At 40.7% G+C, this 23985-nt stretch overlaps 3 protein-coding genes and 1 long non-coding RNA gene across 4 annotated transcripts in view; 3 read left to right on the top strand and 1 right to left on the bottom strand.

The window, feature by feature from the left end:
* Positions 1-298: 298 nt before the first annotated feature.
* LOC146465294 (uncharacterized) overlaps positions 299-23985 on the bottom strand; it is a 46232-nt gene continuing 22545 nt past the window's right edge. The window contains exons 18-21 of the mRNA XM_085128492.1: positions 2818-2994; positions 2283-2420; positions 1313-1510; positions 299-468 (exon numbers count right to left, since the gene is read on the bottom strand). Coding sequence (XP_084984618.1) covers positions 455-468; positions 1313-1510; positions 2283-2420; positions 2818-2994 — 527 coding nt within the window. The 3' untranslated portion in view covers positions 299-454. The remainder of the gene's footprint in view (positions 469-1312; positions 1511-2282; positions 2421-2817; positions 2995-23985) is intronic.
* LOC146465297 (uncharacterized) lies at positions 9111-10235 on the top strand. The gene is made up of 2 exons (XR_014868294.1): positions 9111-9773; positions 9862-10235. It is a non-coding gene; the product is annotated as an uncharacterized LOC146465297 (long non-coding RNA).
* On the top strand, positions 11115-13796 carry LOC146465296 (uncharacterized). The gene is made up of 3 exons (XM_085128803.1): positions 11115-12528; positions 12881-13020; positions 13515-13796. The coding sequence occupies exons 1-3, from the start codon at positions 11367-11369 to the stop codon at positions 13794-13796; spliced, it is 1584 nt and encodes a 527-aa protein (XP_084984929.1). The 5' UTR covers positions 11115-11366.
* On the top strand, positions 13923-23661 carry LOC146465295 (uncharacterized). Its single transcript, XM_085128727.1, has 22 exons — positions 13923-14041; positions 15004-15233; positions 15525-15672; positions 16258-17093; positions 17229-17283; positions 17572-17834; positions 18069-18351; positions 18660-18713; positions 18804-18860; positions 18973-19043; positions 19671-19799; positions 19985-20032; positions 20189-20287; positions 20803-20871; positions 21342-21430; positions 21535-21655; positions 21800-21844; positions 21957-22036; positions 22157-22310; positions 22417-22488; positions 22665-22713; positions 23039-23661. Exons 2-22 carry the CDS (start codon positions 15087-15089, stop codon positions 23452-23454), a joined length of 3285 nt encoding a protein of 1094 aa, XP_084984853.1. The 5' UTR covers positions 13923-14041; positions 15004-15086; the 3' UTR covers positions 23455-23661.

Genomic DNA, 23985 nt, shown 5'->3' with positions numbered 1-23985 from the left:
CTGGCTACGCCCCTGCGTTTCACGATAAAAAAAGGCTAATAGATCAGTGTGTTGAATCTTGTGGCATCCCAGACATCAATAATACCCACAGTACTTTCTCCACTTGTAATGATCTCCAGAACTACAACATGCATCACAAGAAAAGAACCAGCTAATTTGGGCGATGAACAGTGCCTCGATTTCATATTTATAGTAATCGATTGTTTTTGGGAAGTGTTAATTGACCCTAATTGTAAAAAAAAAAAAAAAAAAAAAATGAGAAAATGTCTCCGTGCGTTCAGAAGAAATAACAACAATATACTCTTGATGACGCATTTTATTGTTCTCTTTAATCGGTAGATTTTTTCTACTATACCATGTTTTTAGACTACTTTAATGTCTGTTAACGTTTCTAGCCCCGGGCGCGAACTGAAGTGAACAATGTCTTGACATCTCACGCGTTCTTCTCCTGCTTCTATCTCCCAGCACCTTCAAAGAGAAAGAAGAGAACATTAAATAAAATTTGACTTTTTCTTCGCGTGAACAATTAAATCAACCAAACCAAAACAAAGACACCATCGAGCGAAAATCATGCAGGAATTCTTTTGTTCTTCCCCCGCCTCGATTAGTCGACTACAAGCAGGTGGAAGAATTTTTGTATTCCGAATTTATTTGCTTGTGGCACAAGCTTTGTTGTTGTTGTTGTTGTTTGGAAACAAACAAGGAATTTAAAGAAATGTGATTCTATGTTTTTGGCCTGCTGAATAAATGTTAGATGTATTATTTTTCAGTCAGTAACACAGGTGTACTCGGAAAAAGATAATCCGAGTTCCCCCTACGGAAACAATAGAAAATTAGGCAAAAAAATTTCACCATTACTAAATTGAAACATGTTTGTTTTTTCCCATTTTCGTCCGAAATTGGGAGTGCATTTTTTTATTTAGGAAATCGGGAACTCTTCAATTCAAACGAAACGGACATTAAAAAAGAAAACTGAAATTTACTGAAGTAACAAAAATATGAAGCACAATTATTAAGCCTCATTATGAAGCACGATTGACTTTTCCTGATACAGTAGACAACGGTTAATTATGCGTTATATATTTGTTCTCAGTTGGTATAATTTATTAGTTGGAGCTATTTTTATGTGCTCGATATCGACATATCTACCAGCGGGGGATAAAGTAAAAATTTGGCCCTGTTTGATATGGGAGACCGTGTGATACGTCTTGAACAAAAAAAAAAAAAAAAAAAACTGTTCCGATAGCTATACCCCGACGTTGCTTTGAATGTGTCGCTTTAATCTTTTGAAATTGTTCATTTTGGTTCTCACCTGAGCCACTTTCTCCTCCGCCGAAGTACCAATGCACGTACAAGTTAAGATCCTTCGTGTGCGAACCAAACTTGTTGGTGACAGTGCAGGAGTACCGTCCAGCATCGTGTTCTGTTGTGCTGACGATGATGTAGCGGATGCCAGTCACCACGCTCCCTGAATAGATGTACTCCACTTCAACAGGTCCTTCAAATCCATCTGAATAATAATAACAAAAAAAAAAAGATCCTTACAATCAGAGGACGAATAAAATAAGTTTTAAGCAATGTTATAGTCTCATGAATAAATGGCAAGAGAGAAACAGTGATATCAGTCATAAAAGCGGAAAGAGGGAGTGACGTTTGAGTAAAGAGTATTTTATTTGGTGGAGCCAAGCAATAAACAAAGTCATTCCAGGATTAAATAGCATCTAATACAAAGCCCTCAACAGTTTTGATAGTGTAAAGGTTTACAGTATAAAATGAAAAAAATTTACACTGAGGAGATGTTTGCATAGAGTATATACGTATTCCGTGAGTAAGTGTGCGTCCATGGGCGTTGCTGGTGACAATGACTGAGGTATCACAACTTCATCAAGTAGATGGCATAATGGCGTTAGTTGGTGGTGCTTGCGTCCCATTTTACTCCCTAGTTCTTATATACGCAGCCGTGGCAAGGTTCCTTACTATAAAATACCATTCTTTGGCGATAGATCGAGGTTGGGCTTGCATAATTAATTCAAGTTCTGATGGTTATTTTTCTTTGGTTTTCTTTCTTTTTTTTCAACTTTTGTTTTTTTTTTTTTTTTCTCTCTCCTTTTTTTTTGTGGTAGGTTAAAGCTATTACTTTGGGCTAACGATACTAGTGTTGACGCTAAAATACTTTTTTCATCATCATCATCATCATCATCATCATCATCATCATCATCATCATCATCATCATCATCATCATCATCATCACAATCAAACGTGATTTAAAACCTTAAGACAACCTGGTATTGGCGTAGTTTTTTTAACCAAAAAAGTAGGTGTCGGTGGTCCAGCTCCCATGCACACCAACTCTGCTCTTTCGTTTTCAGTCACGTTCAATACCATTGAGGGTGGTCCAAAGGAAGATATTGAAGGCATAGCTGTGAAAAGAAAAGATCAGTTAAAAAAATATATACATATGTATACGTAACATAAAAACTAAATAAACGAATGAATAAAAAATTGACATTGCACTGAGGATAAGACATCTAACGAAAATTTTTCGACATTAAAATTGAGATAAAAAGATGAATAAATAGGACTCTTAGTAGATTTTAAGTCAGTTATTTGAGGGTAGGTAGAATTAAAAATGCATCTTAGGACGAATCGCCTTCTACGATTAACACATTTGACGCGTTTACATTCGCTCCCCACGGAAACGGAAAATATATTTGTATCGTGTTTGTTTACGTTTGTTTGTGTCTGGTTTGGATTTTTATTATCTCCCACGCCTGAACTTTTAAATGCCCTTTTAACGCGCCATCTTCGAAAACTTACTTCCACAGTCGGCCAAAGAGGTAGAACCCTTAGCAAGAGTTGTCAGCCCACTTGGGCACTGTTTGCATTGTGTAGCACCGTACTGATCCTGATAAAAACCCAGAGAACACAAAGTGCAGGCATCGTGGTTAGGGTTATCAAAACCATCTTGGGATGACTGTCCTTTGTCGCACAAATCTGGGAAAAGCAAATAAATATATAAACAAACAAGCAAACGAATACATTAATGAAACGAGGTACAAGCAAATGGATGGGTGCATGAAAGGTTTGGAACGTTCCCTACAATCCCAGGCCCCCCATATCAGGCCCCCCATTCTAGGCCCCCCATACCAGGCCCCTACCCATCCCAGACCCCCGATACCAAGCCCCCCATACCAGGCCCCCCATACCAGACCCCCGATACCAAGCCCCCCATACCAGGTCCCCCATACCAGTCCCCCGATACAAGGCCCCTAGCAGAAGTCCCCCCATACCATGCCCCCCCCGCCCCCTTGAAGCCCTGCCATACAAAGTTCTCTCAAAGCGGGTTCGTAATATTCTGTCGTAATATTATTTTACACAACAATAGCAAGCCCCGAGGTACAATACCAGGCCCCAATGAAACGAAATTAAGTTGTCTGTTACGCAGGCAACAATATCAAGCGCCGATATCGTAAGATTATTCGACACAACAATATCAAGCCCGGAGATACAATACCAGGCCCCAATGAAACGAAATCAAATTGTCTCTTACGCAGGCAACAATATCAAGCCCCGATATCGTAAGATTATTCGACACAACAATAGCAAGCCCCGAGGTACGATACCAAGCCCCAATGAAACGAAATCAGGTTGTGTCTTACGCGACAACAATATCAAGCCCCGAGGTACAATACCAAGCCCTAATGAAACGAAATCAAGTTGTGTCTTACGCGACAACAATACCAAGCCCCGATATCGTAAGATTATTCTACACAACAATATCAAGCCCCGAAGTCACAATAAGCTACAATACAAAGCCCCAATACAACGAAATCAAGTTGTGTCTTTCGCGACAACAATATCAAGCCCCGATATCGTAAGATTATTCGACGCAACAATATCAAGCCCCGAGGTCACAATAACTACAATACCAAGCCCCAATGAAACGAAATTAAGTTGTCTGTTACGCAGGCAACAATATCAAGCGCCGATATCGTAAGATTATTCGACACAACAATATCAAGTCCGGAGATACAATACCAGGCCCCAATGAAACGAAATCAAATTGTCTCTTACGCAGGCAACAATATCAAGCCCCGATATCGTAAGATTATTCCACACAACAATAGCAAGCCCCGAGGTACGATACCAAGCCCCAATGAAACGAAATCAAGTTGTGTCTTACGCGACAACAATATCAAGCCCCGAGGTACAATACCAAGCCCCAATGAAACGAAATCAAGTTGTGTCTTACGCGACAACAATATCAAGCCCCGATATCGTAAGATTATTCGACACAACAATATCAAGCCCCGAGGTACAATACCAGGCCCCAATGAAACGAAATCAAGTTGTCTGTTACGCATGCAACAAATATCAAGCGCCGATATCGTAATATTTTTTCACACTACAATATCAAGCCCCGAGGTACAATACCAGGCCCCAATGAAACGAAATCAAGTTGTGTCTTACGCGACAACAATATCAAGCCCCGAGGTACAATACCAAGCCCCAATGAAACGAAATCAAGTTGTGTCTTACGCGACAACAATATCAAGCCCCGATATCGTAAGATTATTCGACACAACAATATCAAGCCCCGAGGTACAATACCAGGCCCCAATGAAACGAAATCAAGTTGTGTCTTACGCGACAACAATATCAAGCCCCGAGGTACAATACCAAGCCCCAATGAAACGAAATCAAGTTGTGTCTTACGCGACAACAATATCAAGCCCCGATATCGTAAGATTATTCGACACAACAATATCAAGCCCCGAGGTACAATACCAGGCCCCAATGAAACGAAATCAAGTTGTGTCTTACGCGACAACAATATCAAGCCCCGAGGTACAATACCAAGCCCCAATGAAACGAAATCAAGTTGTGTCTTACGCGACAACAATATTAAGCCCCGATATCGTAAGATTATTCGACACAACAATATCAAGCCCCGAGGTACAATACCAGGCCCCAATGAAACGAAATCAAGTTGTCTGTTACGCATGCAACAAATATCAAGCGCCGATATCGTAATATTATTTCACACTACAATATCAAGCCCCGAGGTACAATACCAGGCCCCAATGAAACGAAATCAAGTTGTGTCTTACGCGACAACAATATCAAGCCCCGAGGTACAATACCAAGCCCCAATGAAACGAAATCAAGTTGTGTCTTACGCGACAACAATATCAAGCCCCGATATCGTAAGATTATTCGACACAACAATATCAAGCCCCGAGGTACAATACCAGGCCCCAATGAAACGAAATTGTCTCTTACGCAGCCAACAACATCAAACGCCGATATCGTAATATTATTTCACTCTACAATATCAAGCCCCGAGGTACAATACCAGGCCCCAATGAAACGAAATCAAGTTGTCTGTTACGCATGCAACAAATATCAAGCGCCGATATCGTAATATTAAATCACACTACAATATCAAGCCCCGAGGTACAATACCAGGCCCCAATGAAACGAAATCAAGTTTTGTCTTACGCGACAACAATATCAAGCCCCGAAGCACACACAACAATATCAAGCCCCGAGGTACAATACCAGGTCCCAATGAAACGAAATTAAGTTGTCTCTTACGCAGCCAACAACATCAAGCGCCGATATCGTAATATTATTTCACTCTACAATATCAAGCCCCGAGGTACAATACCAAGCCCCAATGAAACGAAATCAAGTTTTGTCTTACGCGACAACAATATCAAGCCCCGAAATCGTTATTGGGCACACACAACAATATCAAGCCCCGAGGTACAATACCAGGCCCCAATGAAACGAAATTAAGTTGTCTCTTACGCAGCCAACAACATCAAGCGCCGATATCGTAATATTATTTCACTCTACAATATCAAGCCCCGAGGTACAAAACCAAGCCCCAATGAAACGAAATCAAGTTGTGTCTTACGCGACAACAATATCAAGCCCCGATATCGTAAGATTATTCGACACAACAATATCAAGCCCCGAGGTACAATACCAGGCCCCAATGAAACGAAATCAAGTTGTGTCTTACGCGACAACAATATCAAGCCCCGAGGTACAATACCAAGCCCCAATGAAACGAAATCAAGTTGTGTCTTACGCGACAACAATATCAAGCCCCGATATCGTAAGATTATTCGACACAACAATATCAAGCCCCGAGGTACAATACCAGGCCCCAATGAAACGAAATCAAGTTGTGTCTTACGCGACAACAATATCAAGCCCCGAGGTACAATACCAAGCCCCAATGAAACGAAATCAAGTTGTGTCTTACGCGACAACAATATCAAGCCCCGATATCGTAAGATTATTCGACACAACAATATCAAGCCCCGAGGTACAATACCAGGCCCCAATGAAACGAAATCAAGTTGTCTGTTACGCATGCAACAAATATCAAGCGCCGATATCGTAATATTATTTCACACTACAATATCAAGCCCCGAGGTACAATACCAGGCCCCAATGAAACGAAATCAAGTTGTGTCTTACGCGACAACAATATCAAGCCCCGAGGTACAATACCAAGCCCCAATGAAACGAAATCAAGTTGTGTCTTACGCGACAACAATATCAAGCCCCGATATCGTAAGATTTTTCGACACAACAATATCAAGCCCCGAGGTACAATACCAGGCCCCAATGAAACGAAATTGTCTCTTACGCAGCCAACAACATCAAACGCCGATATCGTAATATTATTTCACTCTACAATATCAAGCCCCGAGGTACAATACCAGGCCCCAATGAAACGAAATCAAGTTGTCTGTTACGCATGCAACAAATATCAAGCGCCGATATCGTAATATTAAATCACACTACAATATCAAGCCCCGAGGTACAATACCAGGCCCCAATGAAACGAAATCAAGTTTTGTCTTACGCGACAACAATATCAAGCCCCGAAGCACACACAACAATATCAAGCCCCGAGGTACAATACCAGGTCCCAATGAAACGAAATTAAGTTGTCTCTTACGCAGCCAACAACATCAAGCGCCGATATCGTAATATTATTTCACTCTACAATATCAAGCCCCGAGGTACAATACCAAGCCCCAATGAAACGAAATCAAGTTTTGTCTTACGCGACAACAATATCAAGCCCCGAAATCGTTATTGGGCACACACAACAATATCAAGCCCCGAGGTACAATACCAGGCCCCAATGAAACGAAATTAAGTTGTCTCTTACGCAGCCAACAACATCAAGCGCCGATATCGTAATATTATTTCACTCTACAATATCAAGCCCCGAGGTACAATACCAAGCCCCAATGAAACGAAATCAAGTTGTGTCTTACGCGACAACAATATCAAGCCCCGATATCGTAAGATTATTCGACACAACAATATCAAGCCCCGAGGTCACAATTCCAAGCCCCAATAAAACGAAATCAAGTTGTGTCTTACGGGACAACAATATCAAGCCCCGATATCGTAAGATTATTCGACACAACAATATCAAGCCCCGAGGTCACAATAAGCTACAATACCAAGCCCCAATGAAACGAAATCAAGTTTATTGTTACGCAGGCAACAATATCAAGCCCCGATATCGTAAGATTATTTGACACAACATTATCAAGCCCGAGGTACAATAACAGGCCCCAATGAAACGAAATCAAGTTGTGTCTTACGCGACAACAATATCAAGCCCCGAAATCGTTATTCGACACGACAATATCAAGCCCCGAGGTCACAATACCAGGCCCCAATGAAACGAAGTCAAATTGTCTCTTACGCAGGCAACAATACCAAGCCCCGATATCGTAATATTATTCGACACAACAATCGCAAGCCCCGAGGTACAATACCAAGCCCCAATGAAACGAAATCAAGTTGTCTGTTACGCATGCAACAAATATCAAGCGCCGATATCGTAATATTATTTCACACTACAATATCAAGCCCCGAGATACAAGTAACAAGCCTAATTGTTGAAATTAATTTTTAAGTAAGTGGCACTGAACGAACTAAAAACTTTCTATTATCCGACGCGTTACGTTAGACTAACTAACTTCATCGGGGATTTGTTGTACATAAAAGTAAACCATGCAACACGTTTGCGGATTTACGTAAAGGAAACAAGTCACATGTTGAGCGAGCAAGGAGTGACTGGGGCGTGAAACACATGTGTGACATATTTGTAGCATTAAATGTGAGTGACGTATTAAATTTTGTTTGCAAGATTTATAACTAAATCACGCCAAAAAACATTAGTCAAGCCCCGAGATACCATATCAGGCTGCAATAAAGCGTACTTAAGTTTCAATACACAAACACTGACAACAAGCTCCGATTATTCGTAAAATTACTGGAGGCCAGGCCAAATAAAGTTCATCAACATTGTTTCTGCGAGACTGACAGCAGGTCACGTCAAGCTTTTGCACAATATACAAGGCCTTAATTGACATAAATCATTCTTTAATAAGCATGTATTATAAATTAAACAACATCTTCAGGTCCAAATCAGTCACTTTACTCTCGATAAGACGGACATCCGTCTACCGTACAATTAAGAAGTGCACTGATTTCTGTCCAAAAACCTCAAAACGGAAATTCCGACGTTGCCGGAATATCGGAAATACCGTATGCAAGCAAATTATACTTTGGGGAAGAAATATCCAATTGCGTTACTCTTACTTTCAAACCATACGTTTATTGGACAGCTCTTATCTTGTCGGCTTAACTCAAGTTAAAAATAAATTGGTCGTTGTCACGTTTCTATTACCACGTGGAAACTCCAAAAAACAAAATTTGGCGTACTCCCGGGGGGAGGAGGGCCTCCCCTTTGAAAGGGGCGTGGATGCTCGTGGGAAATTTTGAATTACCCCTAAAAGATAACCAATCAGGGCGTGTATCAAGCTTTTTTTTTACACAGACAGATAAAAAATACAGTGACTTTTTGCATGCAACCCTAAACGAGACCTTCACGGCTACATATAATGGCGTTTTGCCGATAACACCTTAAGTGAGACCAAAATCCAAACTTTACACTCCTAAGCGAGACGACTAGCATCCCCGCCCCTTTCTAGGAGAGTCCCCCTCCCCCCTCCCCCCGGAACGTCCTCTTATCTACAACAGCTCTTTCTAGCCTGACTACAGCTTCCGCCAGTTTGATTCACTTGTTGCTTCCATTTGCTTTCTGTTCATGTTTCTAAATTTGTTGTTGTAGCTGGCATCCTAAACTACTATCCTTTCTTTCGCGATCAGCTATAAGCTCCTTTCTCCTCCGCAGATGCTCCTCCACAAACAAAAAAGTGAAAACTCGGAAATGGGAGGAAAAAAATGTTCTTTTACTCTCTCCAGTCCTTCATTTCTCGCCACGCGCTTGAGCGCGAAAGAGGCCTCTGCTTTTCCTACTTCTACCCCAAATGAAACGCAATCAATTAAACAACTGCATTTGTTTATAAAAGCGGTATTATTGTAACACTGAACGCCTTGGTTTTTACACATGTTCATGGTTTTTGCTGCCTTAGTGAAGGTGATTTCCGATTCCGGTGTATTAAATGGAGCCTATCCAGAAAATTCGTGGGCTTTCTCCGGATGAACTCCCTACTTTTCCTGTACTTACTGTGAGATGATTGGAAGGTGGTTTGAGGGTTGACATAAGGGTGTGGAAAGAGAGAGTTTTCCGTAAATGTATTTATATCTTTCTTTGTTCGATACTGGTCGTTACTTGCCATTGGGTGCAATATTTTGTTCAGATCTACAATAGAATTATTCGGACGAAATCAGCTTCCCCGTGCTGAAAGCTAGTAATGCAGGTGAGTGAATTGTGTTGAGTTTTAAAATTTTTCTTCCTTTCAATTTTACGTATATTGCACCTTGATAATTGCCCAATTTTCTTTACAGGGAAAATCTTCCGATCACATTTCTATCATCCCTGTCGACACTGAATTCCCTGACCAATTTGATCGTTGCGGCGACGAGGACTGCCCTCCACCGTGTAACGGGCGCCTATATCACTGCAGCCTTTGCCCGAAGACCAAGAGGCAACCGCTACCCAAGGAATGTAAACTCAAGGAACATTTTCGGAAAAGGCACTGGATTCAGAGGATAACACGAGAAGGTGATTAGCCTATGTCTAAAGTGATCTCGATTAAGCAGAAATGCCGAAGAAAATATGAATATTCGGCAAACTTCTAACTAGTTCAGTTTGAAAAAAAGATTAATTTTTTTAGCTTTCTATTTGTACTATTATTTCGCCCAGAATCTCAGGGTAAACGTGTTAATTAAGTGTCCAGCGTGTACGTACTCTATCTTTTTTTTTTTTTTTTTTACACCTCCGCTGCTTGACTGCACCAGCAAATTACGATTTCGGGATTTACAAGCTGAGTGATTATTTGTAAATATTGTCCCTAAACTGGGAAAGTAGAGCACTAACCTGGATGTGACAGCTCTTTTTTTTTTCAGCTGTATTTTAGCTGTGTGGGTTGTGTTTCGGGCCCTTTCCAAACCGGTAAAACTGTGATAACAGAGAGCACGATAAACAACAAATAAACTTCTGCAACAAGTTTTGCGAAATGCGTGTACAGTTACCTATCACGGCCTTTTTTTTTTTTTAGTCTTTTTTTTTCTTTTCACGTACACTAAGATCTAAAAGTGTACAACATTCATAAACTTATAATGACTCTAACATCACTGGTTCGCATTATAGTTCATAATCCTTCCGTTCCGCATTCAATCCGTTCATGCGCTGACTTTTAACGTGTTCACGGCAAAGCTGTACTTTTTGAAACTAGACAAGGCGAGACAAAAGTCAAGAAAATGATAGAGTTTTCTGCTTGCTTACAGTGGAAACAACTGGAATATTTCAATAGAACCATGGCTTTAAGTGTCAGCAAAGGAATAAACTACAATTATTGCCTAACATGTTACGATATCAGACAAGAAACGCCTCCCGGGGCCAGGAAGGGTCACGTTCCGTTAACCATTAACTGCTTCCGTACTGTTCTCTAGCTTGTTGTGTAACAGTTTAAATCCACCCCCCCCCCCCCCCCCCCCGGCCCGGATTAACAGATTAACTTTGTCTTATTTGAAATTTTAATTTCATTTCCATCATGTTGCGTTTATATTTCCTCGGTTAACCGTGGACGACAAAAAAAGGCAAGGGTGTCTAATCAGCCCTGAGACTCCTCTACTTATCTATCTTAGAACTGCAAAAGGTTTTCTGTCGAACGATATGCCGGTAACAGAAAAGGAATTTTTTTTAATTCCTTGCACAATAATTATTACTTTCAGATAAAACCATTCTAAAGTGCATTCTCCATTGCTCGACGTCAACCGGAAAGACCTTTGATAATCGTGGCCACTGGCATTGCCCTTATTGCTTACACTTGAGCGACAGACGGGATGCAATGGTTGTTCACCTCAACAGCCATTTTAACGTGGCAGTGGCTAAAGCGGAAACTTCTGCCGCTAAAAAACTAAAAAAAACGGACAAAATAGAGAAAAAAGCAAAGGAACCCCAAGGAGAGCTGTCAGGAGGCAAACTTGTTTGTTCCCAATGCCACAAAAGCTACCCAAACAAGAAAGCATTGCAGCGTCATACACGAGACCAACATAAACGAAAAGTGGAAGCGGCAGTAGGTCCTGGCCGTCATCTAAAGGGGGTTTGTGTAGATTTTGAAAACGGAATCTTTTTGATTAGTCGAACTTTCTCCGGAACAGGGCATCCTATTCACTGTCAACACAAGACAAACTTCACGCTCGACACAAATCCCGTTCCCAGCTCATGCGAAGTGGATGAATGCTTGGATGCTGCCCAGGTAGCCAGGAGAAGCGGTCATCCAGCATTCGAGTGTGTACATCTCCAGAGTGTGCAATTCGCGCGACCATTTGAAATTCCAGTGTCACTTCATAACGACTCCCTTGAAGAGATAGGCGGAGGCCGTTTGAAGTGGTTCAACGAAAAGAGGAAACAAATGTGTTTGAATCACAGAGAGAAAGCTAAAGAAGGCGGCTGTCCTCTAGTTGTTCGATTTCCAATTGAAGATAATGAAATTCATTCTCGCAGAAATGTGTTTCTTTCAGTTTTTGATGGTGGTGTACACTACTGGTCACGCTTTGGTCGTGTTGTCGTTACATTCGACTCAAAAACGGCAAAATGGTCATGCCGATGCTGCAGGGCAAAAGTAGCATGCATCCATAAAGCCATATCGAAATGGTTTCTCTACCAGGAAGAAAGGGTGCTGCTAGAGGACGCTTTAGAGGACAGTGACCAGGAATTCGACGAGGAGCAAATTGATGAGGATGCTGATAACGCTGAAGTTTTCCAGAGCCAAAGTCAGGAGTCGGGTACTTTTTATCCTCCATCGGGTAAAGGGTTAACCGACATGATCACGTACCAGCTTCGCAACAAGAGGTTACCATCGCTCCTCCCTAGACAACACATGAGTGGTTTCCCTTCTGACCTAAAGCCTAAGGAGGAGAAATGCTTCAGCTGTGGTAATTCTCTAGGGGACCCATACCAAATAACTGGAAGAGCCATGATAATAGATTTGATGAACGTGAAAACAGGTATTCCAAAACTCGCAGTTTTTTTATTCGAGTAATTATGTCATGAACCTTGAAGAGTGTCTTTAAAATAAGTCGTCCCTCCATAAACAGCTCTTCTTTGCTATGGACCGAACGATTTTTTTTAAGAAATCAGCACCACTTTAACATACGCCTAGTTCGGTAATGCTTGCATTTCATCGTATGCACTCCTTGTTCGTGTATCCCAGAAAATGTCAAAATTATCTTTCCCCATCGGTGTCTTTTTCAGGCGTGAAGCAGTCAGTAACATAACTGTGGATTAGACTTCCCTACCTGCTAAATCCAGACAAACTAGCTAAACGACGAATACGTTGGCTTTCTGCTTTCTTTCTAGATGTCAATACTTTCTACAAAAGGTGCGATGAATGTCACATGCTGTACAGATATCAGGAGTTTGATGACGGCCTTCACAATTTTGACGACAGGCACATTTTTACTCTCCGCCTGATGCTCTTCATGAGAGAGTATATGAAGGTATATTATAGAGCTTGTTATATGCTTAATGCCAATGTTACTTACTTCTTCATAATCAGTTAATTACTTATTTGGTTATAATTGATCAACTAGTTAGCAGTTCTTGCAGTTAGCCGAGAGCTCCAAGACGATGTTTGATTGCTTTTATTTGCAGTTGAACTATTTAAAACGAAAATAGTAAAAGGTATTGAGCCAAATTTTTTATATTAAAACATTCCGCGAAATTAAATTTTCCACATGCCTCTCTTTGTTCAATTTAACTATAGCCATGTGCGTTATTAACACAAAAAAGTTTAAAACCGATGATCGATCTTTACTTGTTGGGATATATGGCAAAAATTACAAAAAATCCGCGAAATTAAAGTTTCCTGACATAACCCTCTCCCATTCACATGAACGCTAGAATAGGATTCTTTGTTCAGTTTGACTATTATCGTGTGCGTTATTAATCAATATAAAAAAGTTTAATACCGATGATCGATCTTTACTTGTAGGAAAATACGGCAGTCGGCAGAACTGCAGCTGTCCTACGCAACACACTACAAATTGACGTTGGTGACAACGTTTTTAGAAACGCCTATCTCCATTTTGAGGCCCTCAGTGATCATGGTTACGAGTTCTTTTGTTCGCGCTGTGGCTATCACCCGCCCATTCTTGTCTGGGACTTGTGCAAGAAGGGATGCTTTTCTATGGCTCGTAAGTATCATGAAAGAGTTTTTGCTCTAGACAGGAATTCAGTTGTTTTCGTGTTGACCATATTGTTAGCTATAGTTTAGATATCTCTTCCTGTCTGGACTTTTTGGTCTTAGGAAAGATAAATACATAGGGTAAGACTTGTTCATTACAAGGGTCCAGAGTTATACATATCATACTGCCCTTTATAATACAAAAGCAATGTCTTTGTATCTTTCAGTTGATGACCTTGAGGTTCCAGATCTGACAGGCCAAAACGACGAAGTTGATATTGAAACGTTTTGGCGACAAATTGAGCTTTCGATTATAGCTCGCGGACTTATCCGAGGTATAAGCATCCAAACCACGATGAATCCGTACAGTCATCCATTCATTCATCCATCCATCCATCCATCCATTCATCCATCCAACCCTCCCTCCATCCATCCATCCATCCATCCATCCATCCATCCATCCATCCATCCATCCATCCATCCATCCATCCAACTATGCAGGATCTAACTTTTATTGTTCTCTTTGTGTTTTCTTCTTCTTCTTCTTGTTATTCTTGTTGTTATTCTCGTTTAGACAAGGATGTGCTCGTAACAAACCGAAAAATTTCTAATCATCTATCACTAAAGCCATTATCCGGAACTGTGATTCGCTACTATTGAGAGAGATATACAACATCCCTTAGAATTCATAAACTTCCGTAGGAAATTAATACCTTTAGGTGCATACACCTGAAGCAGAGATACCATTCCCATGAGAAAATTGACGTTGAAGAAGTACTATCTGCCCGACTCAAGCACCATCTTTTTGCGTACTCAGGAAACCCAGAATAACCAAGAACCTATTCCCTTTGCGGGCAAAATGTAGAAGGCCATGCATTTATTTTCCTCATTCGTGGGCTTCACAAGGGATAGTGATTGAAGCTAACTGGACAGACCCTTTAAGGCAAGGATGAATAAGGAATCGGGTTAATTTGCTACCAAAAATGATCTCAACTCTTCGCGTTGACAATAACAAAATCTTGCTCCTGTTCAATGCTTCCAACAGCAGTACGCGGATTATTATGAAAACAAAAAACGCAATCAAAGATATCAAGGCAAAATAAAAACCAAAAAATGAAGAGAACTTGAATCGGGCTAGAAGTGAACTCGTACAACGAGTAAACTCTATCTATGAACCGGCTTACCCAAATACTCCGTTGTTTTTTTCGTTGGCCGTCTGTAATTTTTCATTCACTCCTTCCTTTCTTCCTCTCCTGTCGAACGTCTCGGTAACACAATTATTTTCTCGCCCCAACAGATCAAAGTAGCAATCCATATACAGTGAAACCGAGTTACTCGTTCTGGGCACCCTGGATTGGGCAGAGTACTAGAAGAGGAAACATGGTTTACAATACAGAGCACAGGAAATGTAGACGACTTCCTCATGAACATGATGTCGCAGACAAAACGGAACAAAACGACGAGAAATTTCTCATTGAAAACACTCCTTCTGAAGAAGAACTTATCGAAATGATGCACTTCGCACAGGTAAGTAAAATAATATGTCAAGCAAGATGCAGACCTTCACAAGTCAAACACAAGCATTATATTGAATTCGAAATACAAATACAGCGTACCGCCATACAAATTTTGGGTGTAACGCGAACCAATTTACGTCGCTACATTGCTTCCCATTAGCTTCCTTTTTGTGGTAGACCAACATGGCCGTCACGTACTTTTCATTGCAATCTTTAGAAGATGGTTGCAAACGCCCTGATATATGTCACAATTATGCATATCATTTAAGCATTAAATATTCAGTATCGATCAATTCCGTAGGTCAAAACTCTTCAAGCAATCTGCCGCAGGTATGGCGTCCATGACTCTACACGAATGTCAAAAGCAGACTGTGTTACACACCTCAGATCGAAACTGGGAATTCCTGAAAATTTTCAGAAGATTTTCACAAAAATCTGGGGGGCATCTGGTACGTAAAATAACCAGTACTTTGAATTTATATTTAGGTTAATATTAATCGATTAATCACTGTCCAAAAAAAGGAGGCTGGGACAGACAATGAGAATATAGTTAAAAAGCTTCGATATCCCAATAAATCAATTGAATTCCAACAAATTTAAAAATAGGAATAAAAAAAAAAATTAAATGAAAGTTAAATTTGCTTATGCGGTCGTTCATAGTATAGTGCTATTTTGTTTATGCCAGATATGTACGATTTAAAATGTAATGTTCAAAACACGAGCAGTAGTGTTTCATCGGGATTTAAAACCACGAGGTGCAGCCGAGTGGTTTTAGACCCGATAAAACACGTGCTGCGAATTTTTTTGAACGGCTTAAAAAACATTCCTGGAATAGCGTGTGTCAAGAGAGTTAATAACAATGATGCTTTTGTGAACGTTGGAAATTAGCATGCGTCAAAAACATTCAACACCGCGTACTAATAAGGACAAGGTTTAATCGGACGTAAAACCACTGCACGTGATGTCTTATCAATCATTTGAAAGGTCAATGGCTTTATGAAATTATGAAATTGAAATTATTGTTATATTTCTAGGGGGATGGGCATCTGCTTCGTGTCCACACATGGTGGTCTATTGCATCAAATTTGTACTGAGAGGAGAAAGCCCGAGAGATTACGTGGACTTGCTGCGATCGCTCGCATTTCCACCCTCTGTAAACATCTCCGATATGCCACAACGTCTAGCAGCGCACGCAAACAATACAATCCCACATTTCTTTAGACCACATGATGGCAGGTTGTTTTCACCATCGGAAACCAACATCAGTGCAGCGGAGGAAGGTAGCCTGGTTCGACACTTGCCTTGGGTTCAAGGTGCTTCTCTCCCGAAAGCACTTCGATTTGGCTCTGAGGTACACGGAGACGATCTTCATCCAGTTACTGGCGTATCGGATCGGTACTCTCTATATGATCGCTTTTACGAAAAAAACTCGTCTTGTCCAAAAGATTTGTTGCGACGAGTGACTCTGGTTCCCGAGCTTAATGCAATCATCAACACGGAAGTAGAGGAACAATTGCACAACAGCATCAACCGCTCCAACTACTCCTTCAATATGATGCTTCCCGGAAATCACCTGTTCATGATGCGTCTGAAAATACACACCAGTAATGTACACATCAACGACGTTTACCGAAATAAGTTAGAGAAAGCGATTCGCGCCCACACCGGACCAAATAGGAGCCTTCAACATGATAGCGATGGGATTTTGCTTTTGAGAAGCGTGCAAAGGAAGAAAGGGGAAGACGAGAGTTCCGTTCCCGAAACTATGATGTCAGGGTCCATCAGTGAGGCACCAGCCGGCAAGCAGGCGGCAAGCAGTAGCAACAAGCCTGATCAGCCATCAACGTTCAGTTACAATGGCCCACAAAAGGTGCGTAAAATAATTCAGAAGCACTCGATTGTCTAAGTCTAGTAATGTGAGTATTGAAATAATTTCATGTCTCCGACATAATACGTGTTTTCTTTTCCTTTCTTTCTGTTCTTCTTCTTCTTTTTTTTTCTTCAGCAAAGTGGTCAACAGATGACAGACGATCGGCGCAAACCTAAAGCCGGCTGTCCTGGTAGGAAATTTTCTGAAGGAGTGTAGTTGTCCCAGTCTCAACTTCCCTTAATTAAATATAATTCCCTTCCTTTGCCGATTCGATCAGTAAAAAGGATTGAAGTTTCTTGCCGTAGGAAATAACCTTACAATACAGATAACAACCTTATCTCGAGCCACCGACCACCTCTGGTCTTCTGAACGAAAATTTAATTGAAAGTCCGATGTTCAAAATAATACAGTGTGCGTTAGGTACGTCAATTACCACGGACGACATGAAAACATTTCTTCTCTTGTCATTTCCTTTAAGGTTCCTCTCAGCGATTTCTCCATGACATGCGGGAGGCCATAAAGCAATCCATCAAAGAAAACAAAGCTCTCCAAGAAAACGAAGCTCGATTGCTCCAACACATCCACAGCTCTGGTCTTCAAATGAGAGATAATATACCCAATGACGGAAATTGCTTGTTTCACGCTGTTGCTGATCAGATGGAACGTGTCGGAGAATCGGACCACAGTCACACCAACCTGAGGCGAATTGCTGTAGAAACATTGAAAAATGACTCGAACGGCGTAAGTGTCTGAGGACGGCTACAATTTTATAAATACAATAATGAATATTACAGTTATGCCTGCCTAGTGGCAGGCATTAGCGGTAGGTAGAAGATAGGATATCCTTACAATCACATACGATGAATGATTTGTGTTTGCAAAATGTTTACGCTGCGTTTGAAGCGTAATATGCTCAATCCTGGCCATCCAACCTTACAGCAAACTCATGATCCTTAATCCATGATCTAATTTTAGATTTTTGATGACGACATCTCTTCCTTTGTTCCAAACAACGACTTGGCTTCTTATTTGGAGAGCATGAGTAAGGATGGAACATGGGGAGACCATATCGTTCTCGTTGCATTGGCTCATGCCCTTGGGAGAACGATAAGGGTGGTTACAAGCCTCGACACCGACTGCCACCAGGTGATAGTAGAGGCAGATAATCAAGAAGGAGAACCACTACTACTAGGCCATCTAAGCGAGAATCACTATGTCAGTCTGGAACCAATGAGAAGCGTAGCGCCCAACTTCCAAGGTATGCCAACAGAAAATAACAAAAACAATTACAATAAGAACAAGAAGAAGAAGAAGAAGAAGAAGAATGCTATTGATATGATATTGATATTGATATTGGGATATGAAAACATAAAAGTGGGAGGTAGGTCTTGTGCCTATCACAAGCGGAAATCTTGAAATAATTAAAGCATAGGCCCAGAACACCAAATCACGCTCTGTGGTGTTCCAACAAAAGTTAGAAGATTTGATTATAAGAGGAAAAAAAGGGAAAATATTGCGTTTTGCACCTACAAGACTGGTATAATAGTATCTGATCTTATATTATAGAGCCTTGTGACCAGAATGTCAGCAACGATGAGACAAGCAAGGAAGTTAGAGAAGGTAAACATTTTTCATTTTCGTCACCAGTCCATAAAGCCTCCATTGGTTTCATTGCAAAGCTTTAGCCATACAAATATTCCTTTTTCACAGAACATATAATGGAGGCCGAGCAAGATGCCCCTAATCTCAGCAATGTGGATATTCGAGGTATTTATACAACAAAACAACAGTATTTTTTTTTTCAAACACAACACAAATTATGACCAACGACATGGAATTGAGATGGCGTTAAACTACTAATCAAAAATTTATTGCGCAGAAACCCGAGGGAATGTTGGCACAGGACATTCCTCTCACAGTGATTCAGTGTCGTCTAAATGCAGAGAGGAGGTAAGATCAATGTGATAAATTTGTTACACGAACTATATACGCAAAATATTTACATAACTCATACAATTAAAGAAAACGTTCATAAGACCACATGTGAGTAAATGTGACTAAAAATCTGTATGTAAAAAAAATTGCAAATATATAACAAATGTAAATGAAGTGTACGGTATGCAACTAAACGATCGTTTCCGGTTTCCGATCGGCAGTAGGATTATTTAGTGCATAGACGGCGTTTTAGCATTAATATATCTGCAAAGCGGTTCGCTGCAAGGAGTATTTGCTACTAATAGATTCGTCAAGCGTTCCTTAGTTCACTTAAGAGTCAAGGAACCACAAATAAGAATACGGTTGATAGCCAAGCCATGCAATTCAAACGCAGTAAAGCCGACAATTACTGATGGAGGAGTTGCTCCATTAAACTCATTACCTGCAAGACTGACAAGTTCACTTGATATTGAATAATAAAAGATTTATAGCTTGTACAAATATCTTTCAGAGCAATCTTAGCAATGTTATAGTTTGTAATTTTTTAGCGATTTAGTGATACTGGTTTGATTATTTGTTCGTAATAATGTCAGGTCGTGTTGCATAAACCATATGTAATTGATACAATTCCTTTTGTTTTAGGTGATGGTGAAATGGAAAGCATACCAGAAGAGCAAAGCTGACGAGATTCTGGTATGGCGATACAATATTCCCATAACAGCACGCAGCTTCAACACAATCCACCCACGGTATGGTTGGCTGAATGATGAGGTAAAATTATTAGGTTTGTTATTAAATATTATTTGTAAGACATAAGGAGAAATCTAAGTAAATTGAAACCAATACCAGCTTCTTATTGGTGGGCGGGGGAGGGCTAACTTCGGTAGAAGAAGAAGAAGAAGAAACAAAGGGTGATCTTTCTTTCTGCCTTTCTTTCTTTCTTTCGTTTTTACCAGGTTATCAACTATTTTATGGCATACCTCGAGGAAGGATGTCTCACAGGGGTAAGCGCTAAATGCTTTTTTTTTTTTCCTGTCCAGATGACCTGCCATCTAGAGCTACACATTTTAGTTGTTAGGAAAACTAACAACATGTAACATGTAATATTTTCCTGGAACAATACAGCAGCTTATTTCCATCGTTTTTGGTTGGTTTCATAGAGTGGTAGAAAAGTAACCACCTTGGACTCATTCTTTTGGGCGAGATTGGAGACCTTAATCAAACAAGGAGGAAATCTATCAACACTGCGGAAATCAAAGGTAAGGCGACAACCCGCGGAAAGGGGAAGGATTAGCCTGAACTTCTAAACGCTACCGTGCTTGCACTACTGTATAAGCAAAAAGCAAAACAGTAATATTTGGGGACACTACATAAATTACTGAAAAATTAGCACAAGTCAGACATAACATTTCTTATGCTCCCCATTTGGCAAGTGGGCAGACCATTTGGCTTCTTACATAGCACCACCTTAGCTTTGAAAACGAGGCCACAATGATAGCAAATCCAAGTAATTAGAACAGCGCTTGATCCCGGGAACTTCGGTTTATAAGTGTGGCGTACCAAACACAGAGCCACGCCGCCTCCCATAAACGCGGAAAAGGGAAGAGACAGGATGCTTGTCGAAGTCTTGCTTCCTCCGTTTTCAGTATACACATGTACTGGAATTGCAATGATTCTGTTCAACACAACGAAGGGACATTTTCATGCAGGCCGTGCTGCATATTACACTTTCATTGCAGAAAAATAGATAATGTTTTTTGTATTTCTGCTCAAGGGTCCTTTTGAAGAAGTGGACCTGCTTTTGCTGCCGATTAACAGAGGACAATCTCATTGGTGTTTAGGGGTAGGCTACCTCATTATAGTTTAGCGTTTAACTCACTTTAGCAAAATTATTTCGTGCAAGATCCTCATGTACTCGGTAAGTTGTCAATTTTTCAGCAGCAAGAAATATATACCCTAAAATGGAGGCTATAAGCGCCCCTAACATACCCTCCCTCCCAGCCCCCCGATTGTAATCCCCCTCGGTAAAAGGGCCCATCAAGTGGTAAACAACAATCCTATACCGTCTATTACCCCTCCTCCCTTCTTCCAATGGCATGCTCATCTCTATGTAGCCCCCCCCCCCCCCCCCCCCTCAAAAGAGGATCTCCACTCAAAAGCAAACACCCGTTAAGAAGATGTGGACTTGCACCTTAGGACTGCTGATTCAGACGATGGCATGGACGCTTAGAAACAAGTGGAGTTTAAGTTTGTCTTTTAGTGAAATAAAGTATGTTTTTCATCAGCTTATTACGAACCTTTTTTTTTGGTTAGGGTGTAGATATGAGAAAAAAAGAAATTATCTACTACGACCCTATTGGCAACTGTTCGCAAGATTGCTCAGAATTTAGCAGAAAATTCAGGTAAGATCTGTGTTTATTAGTTCTGTTTATACTGCTACACTGCAGTGTCTGCATATACTTATTAACTTAGCGCGCATTGGAAACTAAGTCATGTTTTCTCGTAGGTTGTTTTTAAATTGCCGTCTCCAAGACGGAACAGTCCAGGACCACACAGTTTGGAAGGACGTCAACATTAATTACGCGGTACAGGAAGATGGCAAAAGCTGTGGGGTGTTCATGCTTAAGGTTGGAAGAGTACTTTTGTATGGTACCTGTAGATATATTCATTAAAACATACTGAGCAAACCTGTGTATGGAAAAGTGAATTTGGAAGGTTGTTGTGAACTGGCAACCACTTCATTGATACTTTGATCCATCTCATATCAACAGATGGCAGAATGCATTGCAAAGGAATGGAGGCCCAATTTTTCACAGGTATCGGTATTTTGTACTGTAACTGTAAACGTAAGGGGCAAGCTACAAGTCTAATTTTTGCACATACTTACAAACAGGATAACTAAAGTATCGCTCATTTTTTTGTTAATAGAGAGATTGTGAGGAGCTCCGGTTGAATATAGGTCATGTGTTACTCCACACTGACGAATGTATTAGGCAGCCAACACAAAGGTAGGTGTACCGCTGAAATTTTATTACATTTGCAAGATGAAATGGTTTCAAAATATGATAAGACGTAATATGACAAACCCCGTATTTTTGTAACAAAAAATTGTCTATCATTTTGAATAGCGATTGCAAGGAACGGAAACGAAAAGAAGCCGGCGGAGACTGTGATGTAAAATCAAAAAGAAGGACAGATAAAAATGACTCAGAAATTGACAGTCAATCGCAGCAAAACACCGCTGATTACAAGGCAAAGCTCAGAAGGAAATCCAAACTAAGGGTACGTCAATGCGCAATGCGCATATAAAGAACATAGAGTATTAATTCTTCAGAGTGAATCTATGTTAGTAGTACTAAATAGGTGGTTTCTGCGTTGATATTTTCAGAGAAAGTTCAGATCGGGAGAGTGGGTCCTTAGTAAGCATAAAAAGAGAACGAAAAACACAGAAACACAGACAGTAAGTGCCAAAAAGCAATTAGTCTAAAAATTTCGGCGTCACAGAACGCAACAAGGATGACGCTGCGCCACTTTGTTCATTGCACCTTTGCTGTGACCGCCATGCTAAACATTGTCTTTCACATTAATCACACACCATCACGGTCAACAATTCTTATTGTGTGCTGTTTCTTTTAGCAAGCGCGAGATGATGGTGTTAGAAGTGATGGAGACAGCAAGACTGACAGTAAGTATTAATTGGAAGATTTCATAAGTCTATTCCGAGTGATTCAATTTGAAAACGAAAAGGTTATCATAAGTGAAGATTGGATGCGCAAAACGTCGTTTAGGTATATCTTGGTCTATTAAAAACAGTTTAGCCTTTAAATGAGTCGTCTCAGAAGTATTGGAAGTCACAGTTGACTTTGCTGATTATCACGTCCCCTTTACAAAAATGTTGCCAATAAATGCCGTTTGGATTACTCAACACACGAGGAGTTACTTCAAAGCTATCTCCAAAGAAAGTTGTAAAGCTTTACGCTTTATGTTAATTCCAAACATTTTCCCTTTAGACATTAATTGCCTGCCGGACGAAGTTCTAGAAGAAATTTTTCAGTTTGTCTGGTTCAGTGAAGGAGATGCCGCCATTGCGGTTTTAAGCTTGGTGTGCCGGAGGTGGCAAATCATCGTAACTGATGAAATTTTCAGACGACGGATTCATTTCAGGTGGCTTGCAACAGCACATAACTGGGGTACAGCGTCACAAGAATTCAAAGACCAATATTTTGTTATGTACGACATCCGAGAATGTCTTGGGTGTAATACATTGTACAAGGATGCCCCTGGATATATGCGTTGTGGGAAGTCTGGGAAGAGCCTAAGATTTTATTCAGAATCTTCTGACGATCGGCATCCTGGTTACTGCTCAGCGTTTTGTGCAAGTAAATTCGGCATGTATTCACATCCACTCGATGACTGGGAAGGTTGAAAAAAAAAAAAAAAAAAAACGCATCGGTAACTTACAGACGTTCAAGTTACAATCCTGGCAAAAACTCGGTCGGGACGATTACCAAAACTCAACGCAAAATACCTCCCCGTCTCAATGCATGAAATGTTGTGATGTTATACTGTGAATGAAGTCTGAATTACTTGGGTGGCTATCAACATCTTAATTTGGGGGACGGAGGGGGGGGGGGGGGGGCGACTTCCAAAAATTCGCAATGACAGCACGACTAAGCTAATGGCAATTGGTTAGAGTTATCCAGATCAAATGTACACTGCAAACGCCATTTTCGTAGCAGGCTGTCCCCGAAAATATCGCACAAAACTTTTTATTTAATCATTAAACACTTAGCGGGTAGCTGGGCAATAGACTGTTCACTGTACCCTATTTTTCTGTAGGATTTTCGAGACTCGTATGCTTCTATCGAACTCCCGCAATCCTGGTTTGTAAAGGCAAGCGCAACCTGGGGAAGTGTCTAAACTACTGAGGGGAGCGGGAGTTTCTACCTCCTCCCCC

The sequence above is a fragment of the Pavona decussata genome, unplaced genomic scaffold (assembly GCF_977016875.1).
Source record: "Pavona decussata unplaced genomic scaffold, jaPavDecu1.1 SCAFFOLD_156, whole genome shotgun sequence".
NCBI classification, from domain to species: Eukaryota; Metazoa; Cnidaria; class Anthozoa; order Scleractinia; family Agariciidae; genus Pavona; species Pavona decussata.
This window is presented reverse-complemented; position numbering and strand designations above follow the sequence as displayed.